The 21,784-nt window shown below is 40.0% G+C and overlaps 1 protein-coding gene across 1 annotated transcript in view; it reads left to right on the forward strand.

Moving 5' to 3' along the window:
* The window catches only part of LOC128641649 (serine/arginine repetitive matrix protein 1-like), a 66,066-nt gene that overhangs the window by 9,193 nt on the left and 35,089 nt on the right, over positions 1-21,784 (forward strand). Inside the window, exon 3 of the mRNA XM_053694184.1 lies at positions 16,370-16,456. Within this exon, the coding sequence (XP_053550159.1) occupies positions 16,370-16,456 (87 nt within the window). The remainder of the gene's footprint in view (positions 1-16,369; positions 16,457-21,784) is intronic.

Consider the following 21,784-nt stretch of genomic DNA (forward strand, 5'->3'; position numbering starts at 1 on the left):
ATACCAGCTGCAGTTTGGTCTCATAAAGGGACTAATAACAACTAGTCCCATTCATCCTGAAGATTGCTATTCCAAGAAGTATTAAGTTATTTCAACTCCACATCTCTACAGGAATTGCTATTTAATTTCCAACAGGAGGAATCTACCTACTACCGCTACGGTACTTGTATCAATTCTAATTTACCTTGGATGCCTTAAGTAACGGCTAATTACAAATTTCATGTTTTCTCTTGAACTTATCTAAATTGACTTTGTCTCTCAGATATTACTTTGTTTGCAACGTATGTTTTATTTAATTCTATGAACTTCCTTTGATACACTCTCATACCGGAGAGTAACGGACTTTATGTGACGTCACACAGCTTCATACATCTCAGCGTGCCATACAGCTCCTTACAACTCAGCGTGTCTCACAGCTCTATTTACAATCACTAGTCTGTGTTCAGATATCCACGCTGCAAGCATTACTCTGTGTGCTGTGTCTCGCAGCAGGTCACGCCCCTGTCAGCAGCTGCGGTCTGTGTCTCTCACATCTCTCATGCCTCAGTGATTATTACAATGAACACTATCTCTCTCATTTGGGTTTGAGCACAACTAATGTCAAAAGTTGTTATTAATAATAATACTTATTTTCAGCCTCTAAATATTTATATGGTATAACAATATTATATAACCATATAAAGACTTACTGCCTTTCCTTATAAAAATCACTCTGAGTAAAACAGTCTATGCTGATATAATAGCCTGTACTTCAGTTGTGAAACAAATATAATTTATTTATACTCTGCAGTTGTGATTCAAATAACCAAGGAACCTGATATAACAACTAAGCCATAAATAATGGATCCAGCAGAGCTTCCTCAAATTTTTTATAATTTAACACAAAGAGTTGACCAACTTAGTCAAGCCTTTAGAGAGTTACAATTAGAAAATGAAACTTTAAGAAAAGTAATAAAAGACACTGTCTCTACTAAACAGAGCCTTCCTGGCAATCTGTCAGAACCATTTATTGCACCTCCAGATTTTTTCAATGGAGATAGGAATTTATACCGTCAATTCAAAAATGCTTGTCTGCTTAATTTCACCCTTAAACCTAAAACATACCCAAATGATAGGGTTAAAGTCCTTACAATGATAAGCTATTTAAGAGGTGAACCTCGCATTTGGGCAGACACTCTTTTTGAGACAAATAATGCTGTTCTTTCATCTTTTTCATCTTTTCTGGATATCATGGATGAATTATACTATGATTCTAACCTACAGTATACTGCTGAGAAAAAGATGAGGAACTTAAAACAAGGTATCAAACCTGTTGAATGTTACATAACAGAATTCAAGCAATATTCTATTGACTCTCAATGGAACGCCATTGCTTTAAAAAACCAGTTCAGGCTTGGACTCTCTGACGCAGTAAAAGATGAATTAGCCCGAACTGAGTTACCTGAAACATTGGAAGGCCTTATGAAGCTCAGCAGGCAAATTGATAGGAGATTACGTGAAAGAAGATTTGAACGTCAATACCCTGAAATAGTTTACAAGAAGGATAAGGTTCTAAACCATCCCACTTCTAACAGTCCTCATACTGGTTCAACTGGTGCTGAAGCAATGGATATAAGTTATATTAGAGGACCTCTAACTCCTGAAGAACGCATAAGAAAGAAGACTAGAGGCCTCTGCATGTATTGCGCATCCTCATCTCATACTTTAAAGGATTGCCCCTCTTTGCCACAGAACAAGAAGAGTAAGTACCATACCAATCTTTCTCTCCAGTCAAAGCATAACAACCCTCTTCATTGTTCTTTACTTCTTTCTCTACAGTGGGCAAATAAGCAATTGACCCTTCCAGCCATCTTGGATACAGGAGCACAAGGAAACTACATTGACAGTTCTCTGGTTTCAAAAAATAAAATACCATTGATAAAAAAGTTGTCTCCTATTTTCCTTCGTGTGGTTGATGGCTCTGAGATATCAGGGCCAATTACACATCACACCATCCCGCTCTCTGTCACCACATTAAAAACACATCATGAATGTAACGGTACCAACCGGATACCAAGGGTTAACACCAGGGAACAATGTCCTTCATAGGAAATCAGCAATTCACAACCCAGCCAGTTTTCAGGTTTTAAACAGAATAACACTTTATTTGAAGGCAGCATACAGATTTATACAGGTTTTTGACCCCCCCCCCCCCAGATGGGGGTTGAAAGAATGTTGTACATTAGATAAAAGGGAGAAGCGCCCTTGACATGATACAATAGGATTATATTACTTAAACACTTCAACCACAGGACACTCTTGACTCTCCTTATCACTTAGGCGTTTCTCTCTGGGGGTGATCAAACAATAGAATGCTAAGCATTAATTAGATTGTAGCTGGAGCCAGCCACTTGTGGTTAGAAAATAAAGTTAACACTTTCAGTCCTGACCGAAGGGTCTGTCACAGACAACCTTTCTTACGTTATAGTCCAGAAGTGGCTAGGTTTGCCACAATGCTCCCCCAGAACCAAGCCGGCATACACAGTCTGATCCCAACGGATCGGCTTGGGGATGTCCGGGGCAACAACTTTCGGCTCAAGTAAGCTACGGGGTGTTCTCCGCCATCTGCTCCAACTTGGCTCAGTACTGCCCCCACCCCAAACATGGAAGCGTCTCTTCCCGGAGGGACTGGGCTTGGGTAGTCACAGGGTTAACATTAGCGGGATCCATGGGAGCATAGGCAGAAACAAGGGGGGCCAAGTCATTTCCAAGGAGAACATCAGCAGGTAAGTCCTTCTTGACCCCCACATTCACAAGTCTAGCGCCCACTCCCCAATCCAAATGTACCCTGGCAACAGGTAGGCGGAACACAGTGCCCCCTGCTACCCTCACAGCCACAGTGTCTCCAGTGTGCTGTTTCTCAGGCACCAAGTTCTCTTGAAGCAAGGTCATGGTAGCACCAGTATCCCGTAGACAACTGACCTCCTTCCCATTCACTTTAACCCGTTGCCGGTTATTCCGGTGGGCAGCTTGCACGGGGTCTGCTTCATGTAGGCTGCCCCAGCATTCTGGCGCCTCTACGTAGCGGGCCACAGGCTGAGGATTATGTGGGATTCCGCCAGCGGGTCTTCTCCAGGACTGTGCTTGATTCGCTGCATTTAGGGGACACTCTGGTCTTTTGTGCCCTAGTTGCTTACATCCAAAGCACCGAATAGGTTGTGAGATAGCCCCCGCGAATTGAACCGGGCCTCTCTGAGGGTAGTTCGTAGGCCGGAGGCCGTTGTGGGTGATAGCGGCGTGCGCCGGGGGTTGGTAACTGGCAGCTGCTGGGTGACTGGGGTGCTTGTACTCCACTCTAGCAGTGGGCAATCGGTATACTCGCTCCCCCTGCCCCCCCTCGTTACTGGCCACGGATCCGCCAGTGGGTGCTGTTATCCGGCACCAAATGGGAGCTATCAGGGTTAAAGTAGCTCCGAATCCCGAAGCTCCCTGGACCGACATCACCTCATTGCAGAATTCCCAGGGTTCCTCGGCTTCGGGCTGGCTCAACACCTCATGAGCGGACTGGCTCCGTTTGGGTAGATGGTGAGCCGCAGCCGCCCTTCGGGGCCAGGTTCTGTCTGACCTGGTTCCAAGCTTGTCTGCTCCGATTTTGGGTGCACTCACGTGCCCATATGTCCCCACTGCTTGCAGGTGTGGCATTGTATATTAGCCCGTCCGTTGTGTTAGGCTGTAGTCCATGGTGCCTCCTGGCATCAAAACTGCTGGTCTGCCTAATCTGGCTGCTTCGGTTAAGGTGAGGGGTTTTTCCGAATCTCTCACCACATTCTTGGGCTTCCTGGGGACAAGCCGTTTTAAAGAATTGCTCCACAGCATCAGTTGTCGCAATTCTTCCATGGTGAGTAGCTTGGCTGGCCTGTATCCACCCCCTGAGATGCTTGATCCAGCTTGTGGGCCCACTCTGCATGGGAATCTCTTTCTGGCTTGCGCAGGCCTCTAAACTTGCGCCGGTATGCCTCTGAGGTAATGGCATATCTTTCCCAAGATCGCTCTCTCTTCACTTTAGCGTAATCCTTGCTGTCCTCCCCTGGGTACAGCGCGATACGCTTCCCGCTAGCCCTACCGGCTAGCTTGCCTGCTAGCACCGGCATCCATACGGACTGCTCCAAATCATGTAACTCGCACAGTCTCTCAAAATCCTGTAAATACCCATCAATCTCATCCTTCTCCTCACAAAACATTTTAAATGCATGGTATGGGGATTTTGGGTCTTACTGGGTTGCTGAGTGCGTCCCAAAATGGATTCTGCTCGGGAGGATGCATTCCGCGGACTGTGTGCCATCACGTACTCCTGCACATCTGCCATTACCACGGATAGCATATCCCGTGGTACAGGTTGGGGTAAAAATTCCAGCCTGGTCCTCATTTCCCTCTGGTATAGGGTCTCCTCCATGGCTGCTGGAGGCGTAGCGCTGCGAGCTCTGTCTCCCTCCATCAGCTCAGCAATTAATATAGCCTTGGGTTTGCTGCTGCCTATCTTTCCCCTGGCTTCTAGCAGTTCCTTTTACGTTTGTCTCTTTAGCTTAGAATAATCCATCTCCATTCACTTCGGTCCCTGGTACTCCTTCCATCTTAGTCAGTATTGTAGTAATCCCCCTCTTCCTGAGGTTACTGCTTGTGTAGTTGCTCTTCTGGGCGATAAGGTTCATTCCGTCGCTTGCCACCAATTGTAACGGTACCAACCGGATACCAAGGGTTAACACCAGGGAACAATGTCCTTCATAGGAAATCAGCAATTCACAACCCAGCCAGTTTTCAGGTTTTAAACAGAATAACACTTTATTTGAAGGCAGCATACAGATTTATACAGGTTTTTTGACCCCCCCCCCCCCAGATGGGGGTTGAAAGAATGTTGTACATTAGATAAAAGGGAGAAGCGCCCTTGACATGATACAATAGGATTATATTACTTAAACACTTCAACCACAGGACACTCTTGACTCTCCTTATCACTTAGGCGTTTCTCTCTGGGGGTGATCAAACAATAGAATGCTAAGCATTAATTAGATTGTAGCTGGAGCCAGCCACTTGTGGTTAGAAAATAAAGTTAACACTTTCAGTCCTGACCGAAGGGTCTGTCACAGACAACCTTTCTTACGTTATAGTCCAGAAGTGGCTAGGTTTGCCACAATGAACATCTCACTTTTGATGTAATCACTTCTCCATTATTCCCAATAGTACTTGGGCTAGCTTGGTTACAGCTACACGAACCTGATATTAATTGGAAATCCTTAAATGTTCAATTAAATTCTGATTTTTGTCAACAGACTTGCAATAGAACCTTTTTTCACAGTTTATCCTCCACATCAGAAACTCTGATACCAGAAATGTACAAGCAGTTCTCTGAAGTCTTCAGTAAGAAGGAAGCAGATACCCTTCCCCCACACAGAATCTACGACTGCCCTATTGAACTGAAACCTGGAACCACACCACCTATTGGACATTTATACCCACTTTGTCAACCAGAACTGGATCATCTAAAGACTTACCTAGATGAAAATCTAAAGAAAGGGTTTATCCGTCCTTCGGTTTCTCCTGCTGGTGCTGGAATGTTTTTTGTGCGGAACAAAGACCAATCTCTTCGGCCTATCATTGACTTCAGACAATTGAACAAAATAACCATAAAAAAACGATACCCTCTCCCCCTCATTCCTGAACTCATAGAAAGACTCAGGCATGCTCAGATTTTTACTAAATTAGATTTGAGAGGGGCGTACAATTTAGTGCATATCCGAGAGGGGGATGAGTGGCTTACCGCTTTTAGAACTAGGTATGGGTTGTTTGAATATCTAGTTATGCCTTTCGGCTTAACTAACGCACCCGCAACTTTCCAGTTCTTTATTAATGACATTTTCCATGATCTCCTTGACACATGTGTTGTTGTCTACCTAGATGACATTCTAATCTATTCCACAAATCTAGAAGAACATATCAAACATGTTAGTTGGGTTTTAGCAAGACTCCAAGTCCATCGGCTATACGCCAAATTGGAAAAATGTATTTTCCACACCAACAAAATAGAGTTCCTGGGTTACTCCATCAGCCCAAATGGGATTCAAATGCAAGATAACAAAGTGGAAGCAGTAAAATCATGGCCCACACCTTCAACACGGAAAGAACTACAAAAGTTTCTTGGCTTCAGTAACTATTACAGAAAGTTCATTCGCAATTTCTCAAAAATTGCAAAACCTCTGACTAAATTAACTAGTGCTACTTGCTCTTTCCAGTGGACTAAAGAACAGGATGATGCGTTCAGCTTCCTGAAGAATTCCTTTTCATCTGCTCCCATTCTGAAATATCCTGATCCAAACCTTCAATATACCCTAGAGGTGGATTCTTCAGATTATGCTCTTGGCGCTGTCCTCTCCCAAAGACAGTCTCCTACAGAACCACTACACCCAGTTGGGTTCTATTAAAAATTATGACTCCAGCAGAGATCAATTATTCCATTGGGGACAAGGAACTTCTAGCCATTAAAAGAGCCTTTGAATTCTGGAGACATCTCCTTGAAGGTACCTCCCTACCTATAGTGATTTACACTGATCACCGGAATTTGGAATATCTACAAAATAACAAAACTTTATCTGGACGTCAAGTGAGATGGAGTCTCTACTTTAGTCGTTTCAATTTTCAAATCATGTACAGGCCGGGATCAAAAAATGGGAAGGCAGATGCACTCTCTCGACGAGATTCAAGACCTATACAAGAAGACTCTCCTACTAGCATTCTTCCCCCTACTCGATTCCTTGCTATCCTATCTCAACAGGATAAGGAATACCAATCTGATCTATCTTCAGAAGACCAAACCCTACTAGATAGCCTAACCCTCCAGAATGGTTTTTACTTTCATGGTTCTAAACTATATATTCCAGAACGTTTCAGACAGAAAATAATCAAAGATCATCATGACCCTCCACTAATTGGTCATCCAGGAATCAAACGTACACATGAGCTCATCTCCAGAAGTTACTGGTGGCCATCGATGAAAACCAGTATAAAGGAATATATACAACATTGTACAACCTGTACAGTATCAAAACCAGAAAGGAGACCTCCCTATGGCTATTTAATTCCTCTGGAAGTACCGGAATCTCCTTGGTCTCATTTGGGAATGGATTTTATAGTTGATTTACCACCTAGTTCTGGACAAACTACCATTTTAGTTGTTACAGATCATTTTACTAAAATGGCACATTTTATTCCTTATCACAAGTTACCCACTTCCATTGAAACAGCATACTTATTTCTAAACCACATTGTACGATACCACGGGTTACCCTCCATTTTAACTACTGATAGAGGAACCCAATTCACCTCACGCTTCTGGAAAGCACTCACTAAAGCACTCCAAATCGATCAAAGGTTAAGCACAGCCTTCCACCCTCAGACTAACGGCCAAACTGAGAGACTCAATCAGTGGCTTGAGCAATATCTACGTTGCTATTGCTCATATCATCAAAATAAATGGACTTCTTTTCTCTCTATGGCTGAATTTGCCTATAATAATACCATTAACAGCACTACAAATTACTCTCCCTTTTTCGCCAATTATGGTTTTAATCCAAGATTCAGTATCCAAACGACCTCTACACATGACTCACCATCTGTTGATGTGTTAACACAAAACATAGCTGAAAATTTCCTACACTTACGAGATAACATCAAACAAGCTCAGGCTTCTCAGAAGAAATTTTATGATTTACGTCGTAGAGCTTCTCCGAAATATTCCATAGGGGACTATGTTTGGTTATCTTCCAAAAACATTAAAATGCACTTACCAAGTAAAAAATTGGCTGGGTTGTTCCTTGGCCCATTCAGAATTCTACACATCATCAATGAAAATGCCGTCAGGCTTGACCTACCTGATTCTTTACCCATCCACCCAACTTTCCATGTATCATTATTGAAACCCTACTTGGGAGATAAGCCTGATGTACCTCTTCTACCCCCTTCTCCTATTCAATTGGGCACTGATGTCTATGAAGTTTATGATCTTTTGGACTCAAGACTTTATAATGGAGAATTACAGTATCTGGTCCGATGGAAAGGGTTCGCCCCAGAGGATGACACTTGGGAACCTCATGCACACATTAATGCTCCAAAGCTTATTGCTCGTTTCCATAGACGCTATCCAAGTAGACCTAAATTCCAACCCGTGGTCGGCTTGCTTGAGGGGGGGGATCTGTAAGGATTCCAGTCCTGCTTTTACTTTTTGCCTCAACTCACCTTCCTCACCTGTACTTAAGGCATCACCCCGCCCCAAGCAAGTGCTTAGTTGTTGAGTATTGTTTGCTGAAACCAGTGCTCTGATTCTTATAAGCTATATACTTATCAAAAGAAGATTTACTTCTACTACTTTAACATTTGGGATTACAAATACCAGCTGCAGTTTGGTCTCATAAAGGGACTAATAACAACTAGTCTCATTCATCCTGAAGATTGCTATTCCAAGAAGTATTAATTTATTTCAACTCCACATCTCTACAGGAATTGCTATTTAATTTCCAACAGGAGGATTCTACCTACTACCGCTACGGTACTTGTATCAATTCTAATTTACCTTGGATGCCTTAAGTAACGGCTAATTACAAATTTCATGTTTTCTCTTGAACTTATCTAAATTGACTTTGTCTCTCAGATATTACTTTGTTTGCAATGTATGTTTTATTTAATTCTATGAACTTCCTTTGATACACTCTCATACCGGACAGTAACGGACTTTATGTGACGTCACACAGCTTCATTCATCTCAGCGTGCTATACAGCTCCTTACAACTCAGCGTGTCTCACAGCACCTATTGCAATCACTAGTCTGTGTTCAGATATTCACGCTGCAAGCATTACTTTGTGTGCTGTGTCTCGCAGCAGGTCACGCCCCTGTCAGCAGCTGCAGTCTGTGTGTCTCACATCTCTCATGCTTCAGTGCTTATTACAATGATCACTATCTCTCACATTTGGGTTTGAGCACAACTAATGTCAAAAGTTGTTATTAATAATAATACTTATTTTCTGCCTCTAAATATTTATATGGTATAACAATATTATATAACCATATAAAGACGTACTGCCATTACTTATAAAAATCACCCTGAGTAAAACAGTCTATGCTGATATAATAGCCTGTACTTCAGTTGTGAAACAAATATAATTTATTTATACTCTGCAGTTGTGATTCAAATAACCAAGGAACCTGATAATTATTTCTTTATTATTGTTACTTATTATCCTTTCTCTAACCTAAAGAGTATTAAAACAGACCTGCCAAATGATATTCTCTATTAAGCCCCCTAGGATGTAATGTGCTAAGTCTATGTATCCACATAGCTTCCTTTTTTAGCAACATCCTTTCCCTGTCAAAGCCAATAGAACCTTTTGAAACCGAGTCAAGTATCATAAATCTCAACTGATTCACCTGGTGTCCCCTCTCAAAAAAATGAAAGGGGACTGGAAGGTGTCTCATTTTGGAGTTCCTAATAGTAGACTTATGTTGGGTGAGTCGCTCTTTGACACTCTGTGTCGTCTCACCGACATATAATAGTCCACACGGACACTTAAGAGCATACACCACATAAGATGATTTACAAGTGAAATGGCCTTTAATATGAAAGATTTTTCCTGAATGGGGATGACTTATTGTATTACCCTTAATAATGTTGTTACAATGAGAGCAGTTAAGGCAGGGAAAAGTCCCATTTTCAATAGGTCGAAAAACCCTTTGTGCATTTTTCATGGATTTTACCTTAGCCCTAACTAATTGCTTACCAATAGAATTACCCTTTCTAAAAGAAGAAAAAGGTGGTAATTTAAACTCCCTAATTTCAGGCATAGAATCCCTTAACATGAACCAATTTTTACAAATCACTCTATGTAATTTGACACTCATATTGCTAAAATTAGAAACAAAGGCCAATTTCTTAGACTCATCTCCATTTTGCTTAGGTTGAAGATTGATAGACTCTAATTCCCCACAAGAATAACCTCTTTCTTGAAACCTCATACGCATCTCATCTAAGCGCAATGAACAGGTTAAGGGGTCTGAGACTATCCTCTTCACTCTAAGCAATTGAGATTTTGGTACACTCTTGAAAACTCTTGGCGGATGATGGCTTTGACGGGACAATAAGGTATTCTTGTCAGTAGGCTTTCTAAAAATGTCTGTCTCAAAATGGTTGCCAGCACGCATGACAACAGTGTCTAGGAAAGCCACACTCTCAGTATGATAATTAGCAGTAAATTTTACTGCTGGCACCTTATTTTCTATTCTTAAACGGAGTGCCTCAATGGATTCAATGTCGCCCTGCCAAATGATAAACAGATCATCTATATAGCGCCAACAAGCCAAACATTTATGAAATTCAGGATCAATATATATCACTTTTTCCTCCAATTGATCCATATAGAGGCAGGCGTAGGCAGGAGCAACATTTGAACCCATTGAGGTACCCCGTAACTGCAGAAAAAATCTGTCATCAAAAGAAAAATAATTGTGGGTTAACACTAGTTCTAATAACTCCATAAAGAAGTTGATTTGTCTATCAGAATACTTGGCTGACCGCATCAGAGAAGACCAGACACTGTTTAAAACATCAGCATGGGGGATTATAGTATACAGACTACTTACATCCCAAGTAGCCAAAATGATATCCTCTGGAAGGTCAGCCAAACTTCTGATTTTACTTAGAAAATCACTAGTGTCTTTCAAAAAAGATCATCCCTGTCTTACTAGAGGAGTAAAAACCTTTTCCAAAAATTTAGCAATTGGACTGAACAAGGAGTCAATGGAGGCCACTATGGGCCTACCCGGTGGATCATAAAGATCCTTATGTATTTTAGGTAATACATAGAAATTAGGGGTTTTAGGATTCTGGTTAAACAAATATTCAAACATTTTTTCACTGATTATTTCATCATCAACAGCAGTTTTAAGTATCTCCCTAACTCTAGTCATAAACCCAAACAAAGGATCACAATCAAGTTCCTTATATACCCCTTGATCACTCAATTGTCTTAAAATTTCGCCTTTGTATTTTGATGTATCCATAACGACAATTGCTCCGCCCTTGTCCGCTCCTTTAATTGTAATGTGAGAATTTTGTTTTAAACTCTCAAGGGCAGTCTTTTCAGCAATTGTCAAGTTATGTTTTGCATCCAAATGCGAGGACTTACTAACCAAATTTTCAAATTCCTTATTCACAACATTAATAAATGTGTCAACAGAATGATTATATACAGTAGGGGTAAATTGACTCTGAACACGTAAACCAAATACCGATGGATCCAAAATGCATTTGTCCATTTGAGAGCTGTTATCAATCACAGGCTCAGATTCCCCAAAGAAAGCTTTTAGTTTAATAGTCCTGTATAGACGATGTAAATCTAGCTGTAATTGAAAAGTGTCCACCTCCTCCACAGGGCAATAAGTAAGACCTTTAGATAAAACAGAAAGTTCTGCAGCAGAAAGTACATAACTTGAGATATTGATAACATTATTGGTATTACCTATTTCTTTGCTTGGCGTACTCGCCGTTGCATGCCCTGGCTCTGACCTCCTTGCTCGTTTTTGGCTCCGTTTCCTTTTTCGCTTGGAGCTGGACTGTCGTCCCCCGAGGAGGTTGAAGAGGAGCTTGTATCCGTTGACCCCGAGTCTAAACACCCCTAATCTTACACTTATTAACCCCTAATCTGACGCCCCTGACATCGCCGACACCTACATTATATTTATTAACCCCTTATCTGCCTCCCCCAATGTCGCCGCAACCTACCTACATTTCTTAACCCCTAATCTGCCGACCCCAACGTCGCTGCCACTATATGAAAGTTATTAACCCCTAAATCTAAGTCTAACCCTAACACCCCCTAACTTAAATATAATTTAAATAAATCTAAATAAAATTACTATTATTAACTAAATAATTCCTATTTAAAACTAAATACTTACCTATAAAATAAACCCTAAGCTAGCTACACTATAACTAATAGTTACATTGTAGCTAGTTAGGGTTTATTTTAATTTTAAAGGCAAGTTTGTATTTATTTTAACTAGGTAGAATAGTTATTAAATAGTTATTAACTATTTAATAACTACCTAGTTAAAATAAAGACAAATTTACCTGTAAAATAAAACCTAACCTAAGTAACAATTGCACCTAACACTACACTATAATTAAATTAATTCCCTAAATTAAATACAATTAAATACAAATAAATAAAATTATCTAAAGTACAAAAAAACAAACACTAAATTACAGAAAATAATAAACAAATTACAAGATTTTTAAACTAATTACACCTAATCTAATCCCCCTAACAAAATAAAAAAGCCCCCCCAAAATAAAAAAAGCCCTACACTAAATTACAAATAACCCTTATAAGGGCCTTTTGCTGGGCATTGCCCCAAGGAAATCAGCTCTTTTACCTTACCGGGAGAAATCTTCACCTAACTGGGCCGAATTCCTCAACGAAGCCAGGAGAAGTCTTCATCCAAGCCGGGCGAAGTGGTCCTCCAGACGGGCAGAAGTCTTCATCCAGACGGCATCTTCTATCTTCATCCATCCGGCGCGGAGCGGGTCCATCATCAAGACATTCGACGCCAAGCATCCTCTTCCATCAAAGTCCCTTCAATTCCGATTGGCTGATAGAATTCTATCAGCTAATCGGAATTAAGGTAGAAAAAATCCTATTGGCTGATGCAATCAGCCAATAGAATTGAGCTGGCATTTTATTGGCTGATTGGAACAGCCAATAGAATGCCAGCTCAATCCTATTGGCTGATTGGATCATCCAATAGGATTGAAGTTCAATCCTATTGGCTGATTGCATCAGCCAATAGGATTTTTTCTACCTTAATTCCGATTGGCTGATAGAATTCCAAAGTGGATTTGCAGTATTTCCCAAAAAAATTGGCCAAAAAAGTGAGCGGTACACCTGTACCTGCAAGACTCGTAATACCAGCGGGCATTAAAAAAGCAGCGTTAGGACCGGCCAACGCTGCTTTTTAAGCCTAACGCCAAACTCGTAATCTAGCCATTTTTTTTTGTCTGCATTAGTCAGTCAGATCACATCCATGACAAAGATATAGACACTCTATGAGGGTTAGCAGGGAGGCGTTCCAGGGGAGTAACCAGCATTTTAATGGCTAACATCGCCAGTAGTGAGATATATTGCAAGGGCTGCCCTGCAGGTTAGGTACAGGGTTTCAGACATATTTATCTCACCACCTTTACAGTGTGAGACAGGTAGTGTAGATTTAGTTACAGTTAGGTTAGTGATGTATTATGTAAAGTGTCCTACACAGAAACCTCTTTTTGTTTCAGTGGGGCATATCTATCAAGCTCTGTATGAAGCCCCGTGTCAGGCTCGCCAGAAACACCAGTTATGAAGCAGCTCTGAGCAGGCGGACAGACATCGCCGCAATTCAACCCGATCGAGTATGATCGGGTTGATTGACACCCCCTGCTGGTGGCCGATTGGCCGCAAATCTGCAGGGGGCAGCGTTGCACCTGCAGCTCACAAGAGCCGCTGGTGCAATGCTGAATACGGAGAGCGTATTGCTATCCACATTCAGCGAGGTCTGTCGGACCTGATCCGCACTGTCGGATCAGTTCCGACAGACCTTTGTTAAATAGGCCCCAGTGAGTGAACTTTTCCAATACAGCCCCCCCCACCTCCGATGATAGTGTCGACAATTGGCGATGTTGGCGACATTTCCTGAAGCCAGTCTATATATATTTATGTTGTAGGGATATGGGAGGGGCCATGAGGGTGGGGCTTTATTTCAAGGTGTGGGGTCTAGCGCCCCACCATCTTTAAAATTCACCAGCCGCCACTGGAAGCTATGATCCCTATTATTTTCTTATGGGAGACTCATCACCACTCGTCAACACTTTGCAGCACAGCCACCTTGGAATAAATTGAACACAAGCAGACATTTCTTGTCTGTCTGACAATGGTTTGAATACTTGGGCCCCAGTGATCAGAAAACAGGTATTGCTAATTTGTAAGCAATAATGTTGAAGGGATGGAAGCTCAGAAGCGTGCACGTGTCTGGAGAGCTATTTCAGCAACAATGGTATCCATTTGTAAGAGCACTAGATGCACTATTTCCTGTCATGTAGTACTCCAGACACCTACCTGGGTATCTCTTCAATAAAGAATACTATGGAGATAAAGAAAATTTGATAACAGAAGTAAATTGGAATTATTATTTTTTAAATGGTATTCTCTGTCTGAATGACACAGGAAAATGTTTGTGTTTCATATCCCTTTAAATTATATTCATTAATATTAACACATTTCCAATGTTTAACTAAAAATGGTAGCACCATGACAGGTAAGGGGTGGAGTCGCAGGTGTCCCATAAGAAGAGTCGTGGGGGTTGTGGGCGGAGTCTGGGCAGTCCTTGGTTTGACTTTGGAACACTGAAATGAAAAGGAAAGATGAGGGAGGAACAGTGGACACAGCTCCTAAACCATGAAAATCCCACAATACGTATAACAATTGTGAACTCTATAAAGGTCAAATTACCTCTCAGTATTTAAAGGGACATGAAACCCAACAGGTTTTCTTCCATGATTCTTATGGAGCATGCAATTTTAAATAACTCTAATTTGTTTCATTCTCTGTGTGTCATTTCTTGAAATTATATCTAGGTAGGCTCAGAATGCAGCTGATAGATGGCTGCACATATATGCCTCTTGTCATTGAAATCTATAAAAAAGGGGATGTTCCTGTGAGTGGCGCGTTGTCTCCCATTGAAATAAGGAGAGCTCTCTGCAATGAATTCAGCGCTGCGGAATCTGTTGGCGCTCTACAAATACCTGATAATAATAATGTATAAGTTTGCAATGGAGGGCCCTGGTGTATATTTAAAATGTAATATTATGACTGATACAAATCAAAATACTCTGTTTTCAGTGCACTGTACCTTTAAAATTGATTTTTATTTCCGTATGCACAGTTTTTCCTTTCAGAGTAATTAGTGTTTTGAGTATTTTGATAAAACGTTGCCACTTTTTAACTTGCGAGAGAAAACTGTGAGATTTGTAGAACGGAAATGTTAGAGAATCACTCTGGGATTTGAGAGACAATTTCATATGCACCCATGGAACTCCAATGTTCAGCCCATTACAAAAAAACAGCAATTACACTTTGTAATTTAAACCTTAATGAATGAAAGTGCCCCTGTTTTTAATAGTATTTTTAAAAAGCAGGCTTTCATTCTCCAAAGTTTACCTTCACTTTAAAAAGAAAGATAATCCCTTTATTACCCATTCCCCAGTTTTGCATAACCGTTAAAGAAATACACTTTTTACCTCTGTGATTACCTTGTATCTAAGCCTCTGTAGACTGCACCCTTATTTCAGTTCTTTTGACAGACATCCATTTTAGCCAATCAGTGTTCACTCCAGGGTAACTTCACGCACATGAGCTCAATGTTATCTATATGAAACACATGAACTAATGCCCTCTAGTGGTCAAAATGCTTTCAGAATAGAGGCTTTCTTCAAGGTCTAAGAAATTAGCATATGGACCTCCTAGGTTTAGCTTTTAACTAAGAATAGCAAGAGAACAAAGCAAAATTAGTGATCAAAGTTAATTGGAAAGTTGTTTAAAATTACATTCCCTATTTAAATCATAAAAGTTTTTTTTGGACTTGACTGTCCCTTTAAATTACGATTTACGCTGTGCATATTTAATACAATTTATTCCTGTGTAATTTTCATACAAATTGCACATTTTTGATAAAATACAATTTTTGGTGTGTTATGATTTTTTTATGCACTTTAACAATATAATTTTTTCCTGCACATGTTTGTGTGAATTGTTCAATGATTTGTTTTGTATGATTTAGCAAGAGTACAAAGTAGTTTTAAAGGAGTCCACCAGGGAAATATAAGGGCTGGTGTGCATTCTTATCACCAGCCTAGATAGTTTTATCCGGCCCCTAGAGTGCACATTTCTGTAGCTGTACATTTCAGTGCTGCCATCTAGTGCTCTTGCAAATGTATAACATTCTTGCAAAACCCGCTCCCATAGGGTGCTGCAGATATGGGCACGCTCCTAAGCTTACATTCCAGTTTTTCAACAAAGGATACAGAATGAAGAAAATGTCATAATAGAAGCAATTTTAAAATTGATTAACATGTCATGCTCTATCATGAAACATTTTCTAGTATGTGCCCCTTTAAACCTGACATAAGCACAGACTTCGTTGTAGATGTAAAGCAGCTGCTAACAAACATCAGTTTATTTAAAAAATGACCTGCTCTAGATAATTATAATATGTATTTTTTTATTTGAACCGTCCCTTTAATGTTTATTTATTTAACAGGTGTGTATTGTGTTTTACCTACTTGTACGGCTAAAGCTAATCCTCCATTGGAAGGTCAAGACAGTTTGCTAGATGAAGAAAATCCAGGTAAGGGTTCCAGTACTGAGATATATTAATCAGTACTGATATACATGAATTATTATGACCTAGATTACAAGTGAAGCTCAATTGTTAACATGTGGAGCATTATGTTGTGCTCATCTATGCGCAATCAAATGGATTCTCAAAGCATTCTACTGTGCCGCATAAATCAGTGTTTCTCAACCGCGGTCCTCAAGTACCACCTGGCCATATTTTTATTATAGCTGAACTAGAGCACAGGTGAAATAATCAGCTGATGGGTGAGGGCAAAATGTGTAACCATCTTTACTAATCACTTGATTATTTCACCTGTGCTCTAGTTCAGCTATAATGAAATCCTGGCCTGTTGGGGGTACTTTGAGGAACGCGATTAAGATACACTGGCCTACATATTATTATTTATTTTTTTTACATATTTTTTTATTGAGGTTTTACATAACAAACATATAACAGAAATCACCTGTTAACATCATAGATGAAAAATACAATTGAAATTGAGTAAGTCATTCCAAAAATTATAAAATATACAAAAGTAGGCTAATGAAACCTCGATTTTATGATAGACAGCATATATGACTGACCAGTTAGAAACCAACTCTCAGGCCATATGGCCTCTGAAAATAGAAGAAAACTGGTGGACAGATAAATATTCAGGGGATATTCAGCGGGTCAGCACCGCTAGTCAAATATGGGGAGATGTGGATGCGGGAGGGCGGAGCCAGCAACAAAAAGAATGTGGTGGGGCCTCCAAACAAGTTGCTGAAGAGCTAGGGGCAGATCTAAAAGTCAACTTAGTAGATATGGTATTTGGCAACTAGGGGTACCAGCGTACATAAAAGATTTTAAGTGTTAGGGGAAATCCGGGGTATAAATTAATATTGTACATAGAGGGTGAGTAATCTATTGAGAGATAACGTTCAGGTACAAGCCTTCCATCCTACACCAACATAATAGAATATCATACTTTTAGCGAGATTTACACAGGGTGGAGGCTGTAAGGGCCTTTTAAGTGGGATATGGTAGTACTCCCTCTGTACACGTATATAAATATGTACATACTAATAAAACACAAACAATGTAGAAACAATACAGATAACACTTTAGTTCTCTGCTAGAAGTTTAGGCATGTAAGGACACCTGAAGTTAATATATATATGACTGTGCACGGAAAATGTCATCCATTTTTGTTGTGTTATGAGCTTAGAGATGTTATCCACACCGCACAAACTACAGAGCATGTTCACATAGGGTCAGCCCAGACATATCAGTCCAGTTACTAGCAATGTTTACAAGAATACATAGATAAAACAAATGTAAATATAGAGGGTGTGAGCAACATAGACCCAGTATAGCCTCTACTTGAGGCAAACAACATACAGTATGACAAATGAGAGCACTGCAAATAATTCTCTAGTCAAGCTATCAAACAGGACAATACAGTAGTATATGCATGTATATTGCAGGGCTTGTTCAGACTTAATTCAGAATGCTGTATATGAAAAACTGAATGGACAAGATGAAAAATAAAACATTTGCAGTAGGCCATCACCAAAGGTATACAGAGACATATGCAGCTGTTACAATGTAAGAGTGTCAGGAAATTCAGTAAGATACAGAGTTATATAGCCATCAAGCAAATGTAATATGTTTAAAAATATTGCTACTTACATAGATCTATAAGGAAAACAGTTTACCTGACTATCAGCAGACCTCAGAGCTAATTTGAGATACCTATTGACCTCTCTAACAGTACAATTCTGCAATTGACTACAGTACTATCTAACTAGTGCACACAAAAAAAAAAAATTAAGCTGGACTATAGCAGGAAGATTTCAGTCTATTTCCAAATTGTATAGATATGTATAAGACACAAACTAAACAGAGCAAACTATGTAGCTAGGCAATGTAGGTGTAGCGTGGTTACCCAGAATACTTTTAACATGCGGAACAAACCTAACATTAGATAACATCAGATTATAAAATAAATTATGAAGTCCCAGGTCTTCAGGCTGTTAGCCTTCATTCAGGATACTAATAATCCCCAAACATGGTGTAGGTATAAGTCCAAGGGAATCAGAGTTCAAAGTCTGAGATGCATAAAATATTTAATATTCAGGCTTCGTAGGGGACCCCACTAACAGATAGCCCAGCACCAATCTAAAGTCTAATCTGAGTCATCCCACTCCCAGTCTCATGGTGTGCATGCTAATAAAATTATGGAGGAGAGAAAGTTTTAATCCCAGCGAGCTTGTTAGAGCATGACCACATCGCTTCTGTCTGCTTACCGGCACAAGCACCAGTCCATCAATGGGGAGACAGTAATGAACCTCAGAAAATAGCGTTTCACTTTTGCATGAAGAAGAAAAGCTCAGAACCCCGTCCCTTGGTCTGGTGTAACATATGTGAAGTTACGTAGCAATAACTTCACACTGGGAGACACTGTGTGAGCTAAGGTTAGGTGATGATTCCATCCTTGTCCCCCTGTAATATCAGATTTTTTATCTGCAGATATCCGGATAGTGTGCAATGTCTCTAGGGGCTGTGCTGGAGTGTAAATAGCGCTCTTTATAGAGCATTTCAGCACACCTTCCAGATTTTCAATAGGGGCTAGGGCAATGCGAGGGCAGCGCCATTGTATGTAAGCGTCGTCACTAGCCGTTTTAGGAAGAACACTCAGTTCTCTCTCAGGCAATGGAGCAGTAATATCACCCACAAGTATTCTTGGCTGCAATGGGCAATGCTCAGTTTTAGAGGCTGCGTGATTGTTGATGCTTATAGGGGTAGGTAGGTTCCTACCTTGCGCTAGATCACCGCCTGTCTTCGCCATCTTGGGAACTTCATTTTCCTCATTGGTGTACTGATTTCTAATAAGAGATGTTAACTCCTGGAAATGATTACACATCTGCAAGTCGAGCCCATAGAGAAGCGCTTGTATTGCGTTCATGATGACCAAAGCAGACCAATATAGATAGTTATCTTTGCAGTCCCAGGCTCCGTTCAATGATATGCAAACCAGCCTTAATGTGAGTAGGGTCGCATAACTCGCGACTCGCAGTAGAAAGGCTCTCTCCGGATAAAGTCACAAAACTCTAAACCAGTCAGTATGTTCTAGTCAAATGTTAGTTATGGATCAGTTGCTGGTAATCCGTGCATAAATTTGACTAATTTATTTGTCAAAAAGAATACTTTATTAAGCCATGCTCCAGGAGCTCGAGGGATATGCGTCTAGTTATCTCGGCTGTAGGCTCCGCCCCCCTGGCCTACATATTATTTAATGGAGCTCTCCAATCTCCACACTCAGTTGTGCAGACAGAACTAAATGAATAATTATAGCGTTCTACTACAGGTACAAATCCCCAAATACAGAATTCCAAAATCCAAACTTATTCTGAAATCCAAAAATTTGAAATAATATTTTTAAAGAAAAAAATGTATCAAAAATAACTATAAGTCTCAATCTTCTCTACCTGTGTCTGTTTTTTTGTGTGTTCTAAAATGCAAATAATAGTCTACTGTGTATATATATATATAAAAATCCAACAATAACCTGCACAACGGAGCGCACAAATAATCCTCTGTTTCCTGGAAATAAAGACGGCTCTATTTAGAAAGGGGAGGGCGGGATATTTAAATCCCTTACTTACAGGCTATGGCAGCTGTTGGTTCAGCGTGTCTGTTTTCACACGCCAGAAAGCAAAATCCATGATCCACAGAAAGAACCAAAATAAGCGCTTCAAAGCCAAAGTTGATGAATAAAAGAACTTGAGTATTTATTAGGACATCTAAAAACAAAGAATGTCCACAAAGGACAAAAGGTAATCCAGGTTAGAGTAGCAGGCACACAGAGCAGACATGTTTCGTGCTCAGGTAGCACTTGATCACTGCTTACCTCAGGTAAGCAGTGATCAAGTGCTACCTGAGCACGAAAAATGTCTGCTCTGTGTGCCTGCTACTCTAACCTGGATTACCTTTTGTCCTTTGTGGACATTCTTTGTTTTTAGATGTCCTAATAAATACTCAAGTTCTTTTATTCATCAACTTTGGCTTTGAAGCGCTTATTTTGGTTCTTTCTGTGGATCATATATATATATATATATATATATATATATATATATATATATATATATATATATATATATATATATATATATATATATATATATATATATTTAAAACAATAACAATTATAGAACTGTACTATCTTTCTGATGGTACTATGTATACAGGTATTACAAATTATGTACAACTACCTTTAGGTTACATGTATAAGCTGTATTATGAAATGTAAATATTGTCTAAATGATATAAGATATTGTTGTCTACACTTGGTTCCATCCCTTCTCCAAACTGTCCTATTTTTTAGATGCAAATATTACAAAATCCAAACTATTCCCGAAAAACAAATCTTTTCTGGCCCCAAGCAGTTTAAATAAAGTGTTTCCTATATTTATTTCCTAATTTTTTTTCATAAGTCTGCCATCATCTGTCTTGACTCTTACTATCAAGGCTTTAGTTTTTATTCTTTCAGTGATATATATCTATAGAAGGTTGTAGCACTATTTTTCCACTAACTGTGGTATTTTCTTACGGCCAATAGAATGCGAACTCAATCCTATTGGCTGTTTGGATCAGACAATAGGATTGAAGTTCAATCCTATTGGCTGATTGCATCAGCCAATAGGATTTTTTCAACCTTAATTCTGATTGGCTGATAGAATTCTATTAGCCAATCGGAATCTAAGGGACGCCATCTTGGATGACGTTACTTAAAGAGACATTCATTCTGGAAGAAGACTTCCTTGGAAGGGGATGCTCCGCGCCAGATATCTTGAAGATGAACCTGCTCTGCGCCGGATGGATGAAGATAGAAGATGTTGTCTGGATTAAGACTTCTGCCCCTCTGGAGGACCACTTCACCCGGTTTAGATGAAGACTTCTCCCGGCTTCGTTGAGGACTTCTTGCCGCTTCGTTGAGGACTTCTCCCGACTTTGTTGAGGATGGATGTTGGGTCTTCAAAACTGTAAGTGGATCTTCGGGGGTTAGTGTTACGTTTTTTTTTTTTTGTTTGTTTTTTAAAAAAAAACTTTATTTATAAACAAGAATCCAAGACATACATGGCGAGCATGGTCACAATGACATGAATATAACAAAGTGATCATTTATGGAATAAAACAATTTTACAGAGCATATTGTAAAAGGTAGATGAGAAATGAAATCTCCATGCATGTCCCAAGATTCAGCTTTTTCCAATAACATTTTGCAAACAAACAAATAAGAAAAAGAAAGACAGTAACATATAAGGGGAGAAAGAAAGGATGAAAAGATAGAAGAAA

The sequence above is a fragment of the Bombina bombina genome, chromosome 11 (genome assembly GCF_027579735.1).
Source record: "Bombina bombina isolate aBomBom1 chromosome 11, aBomBom1.pri, whole genome shotgun sequence".
Classification (NCBI taxonomy): Eukaryota; Metazoa; Chordata; class Amphibia; order Anura; family Bombinatoridae; genus Bombina; species Bombina bombina.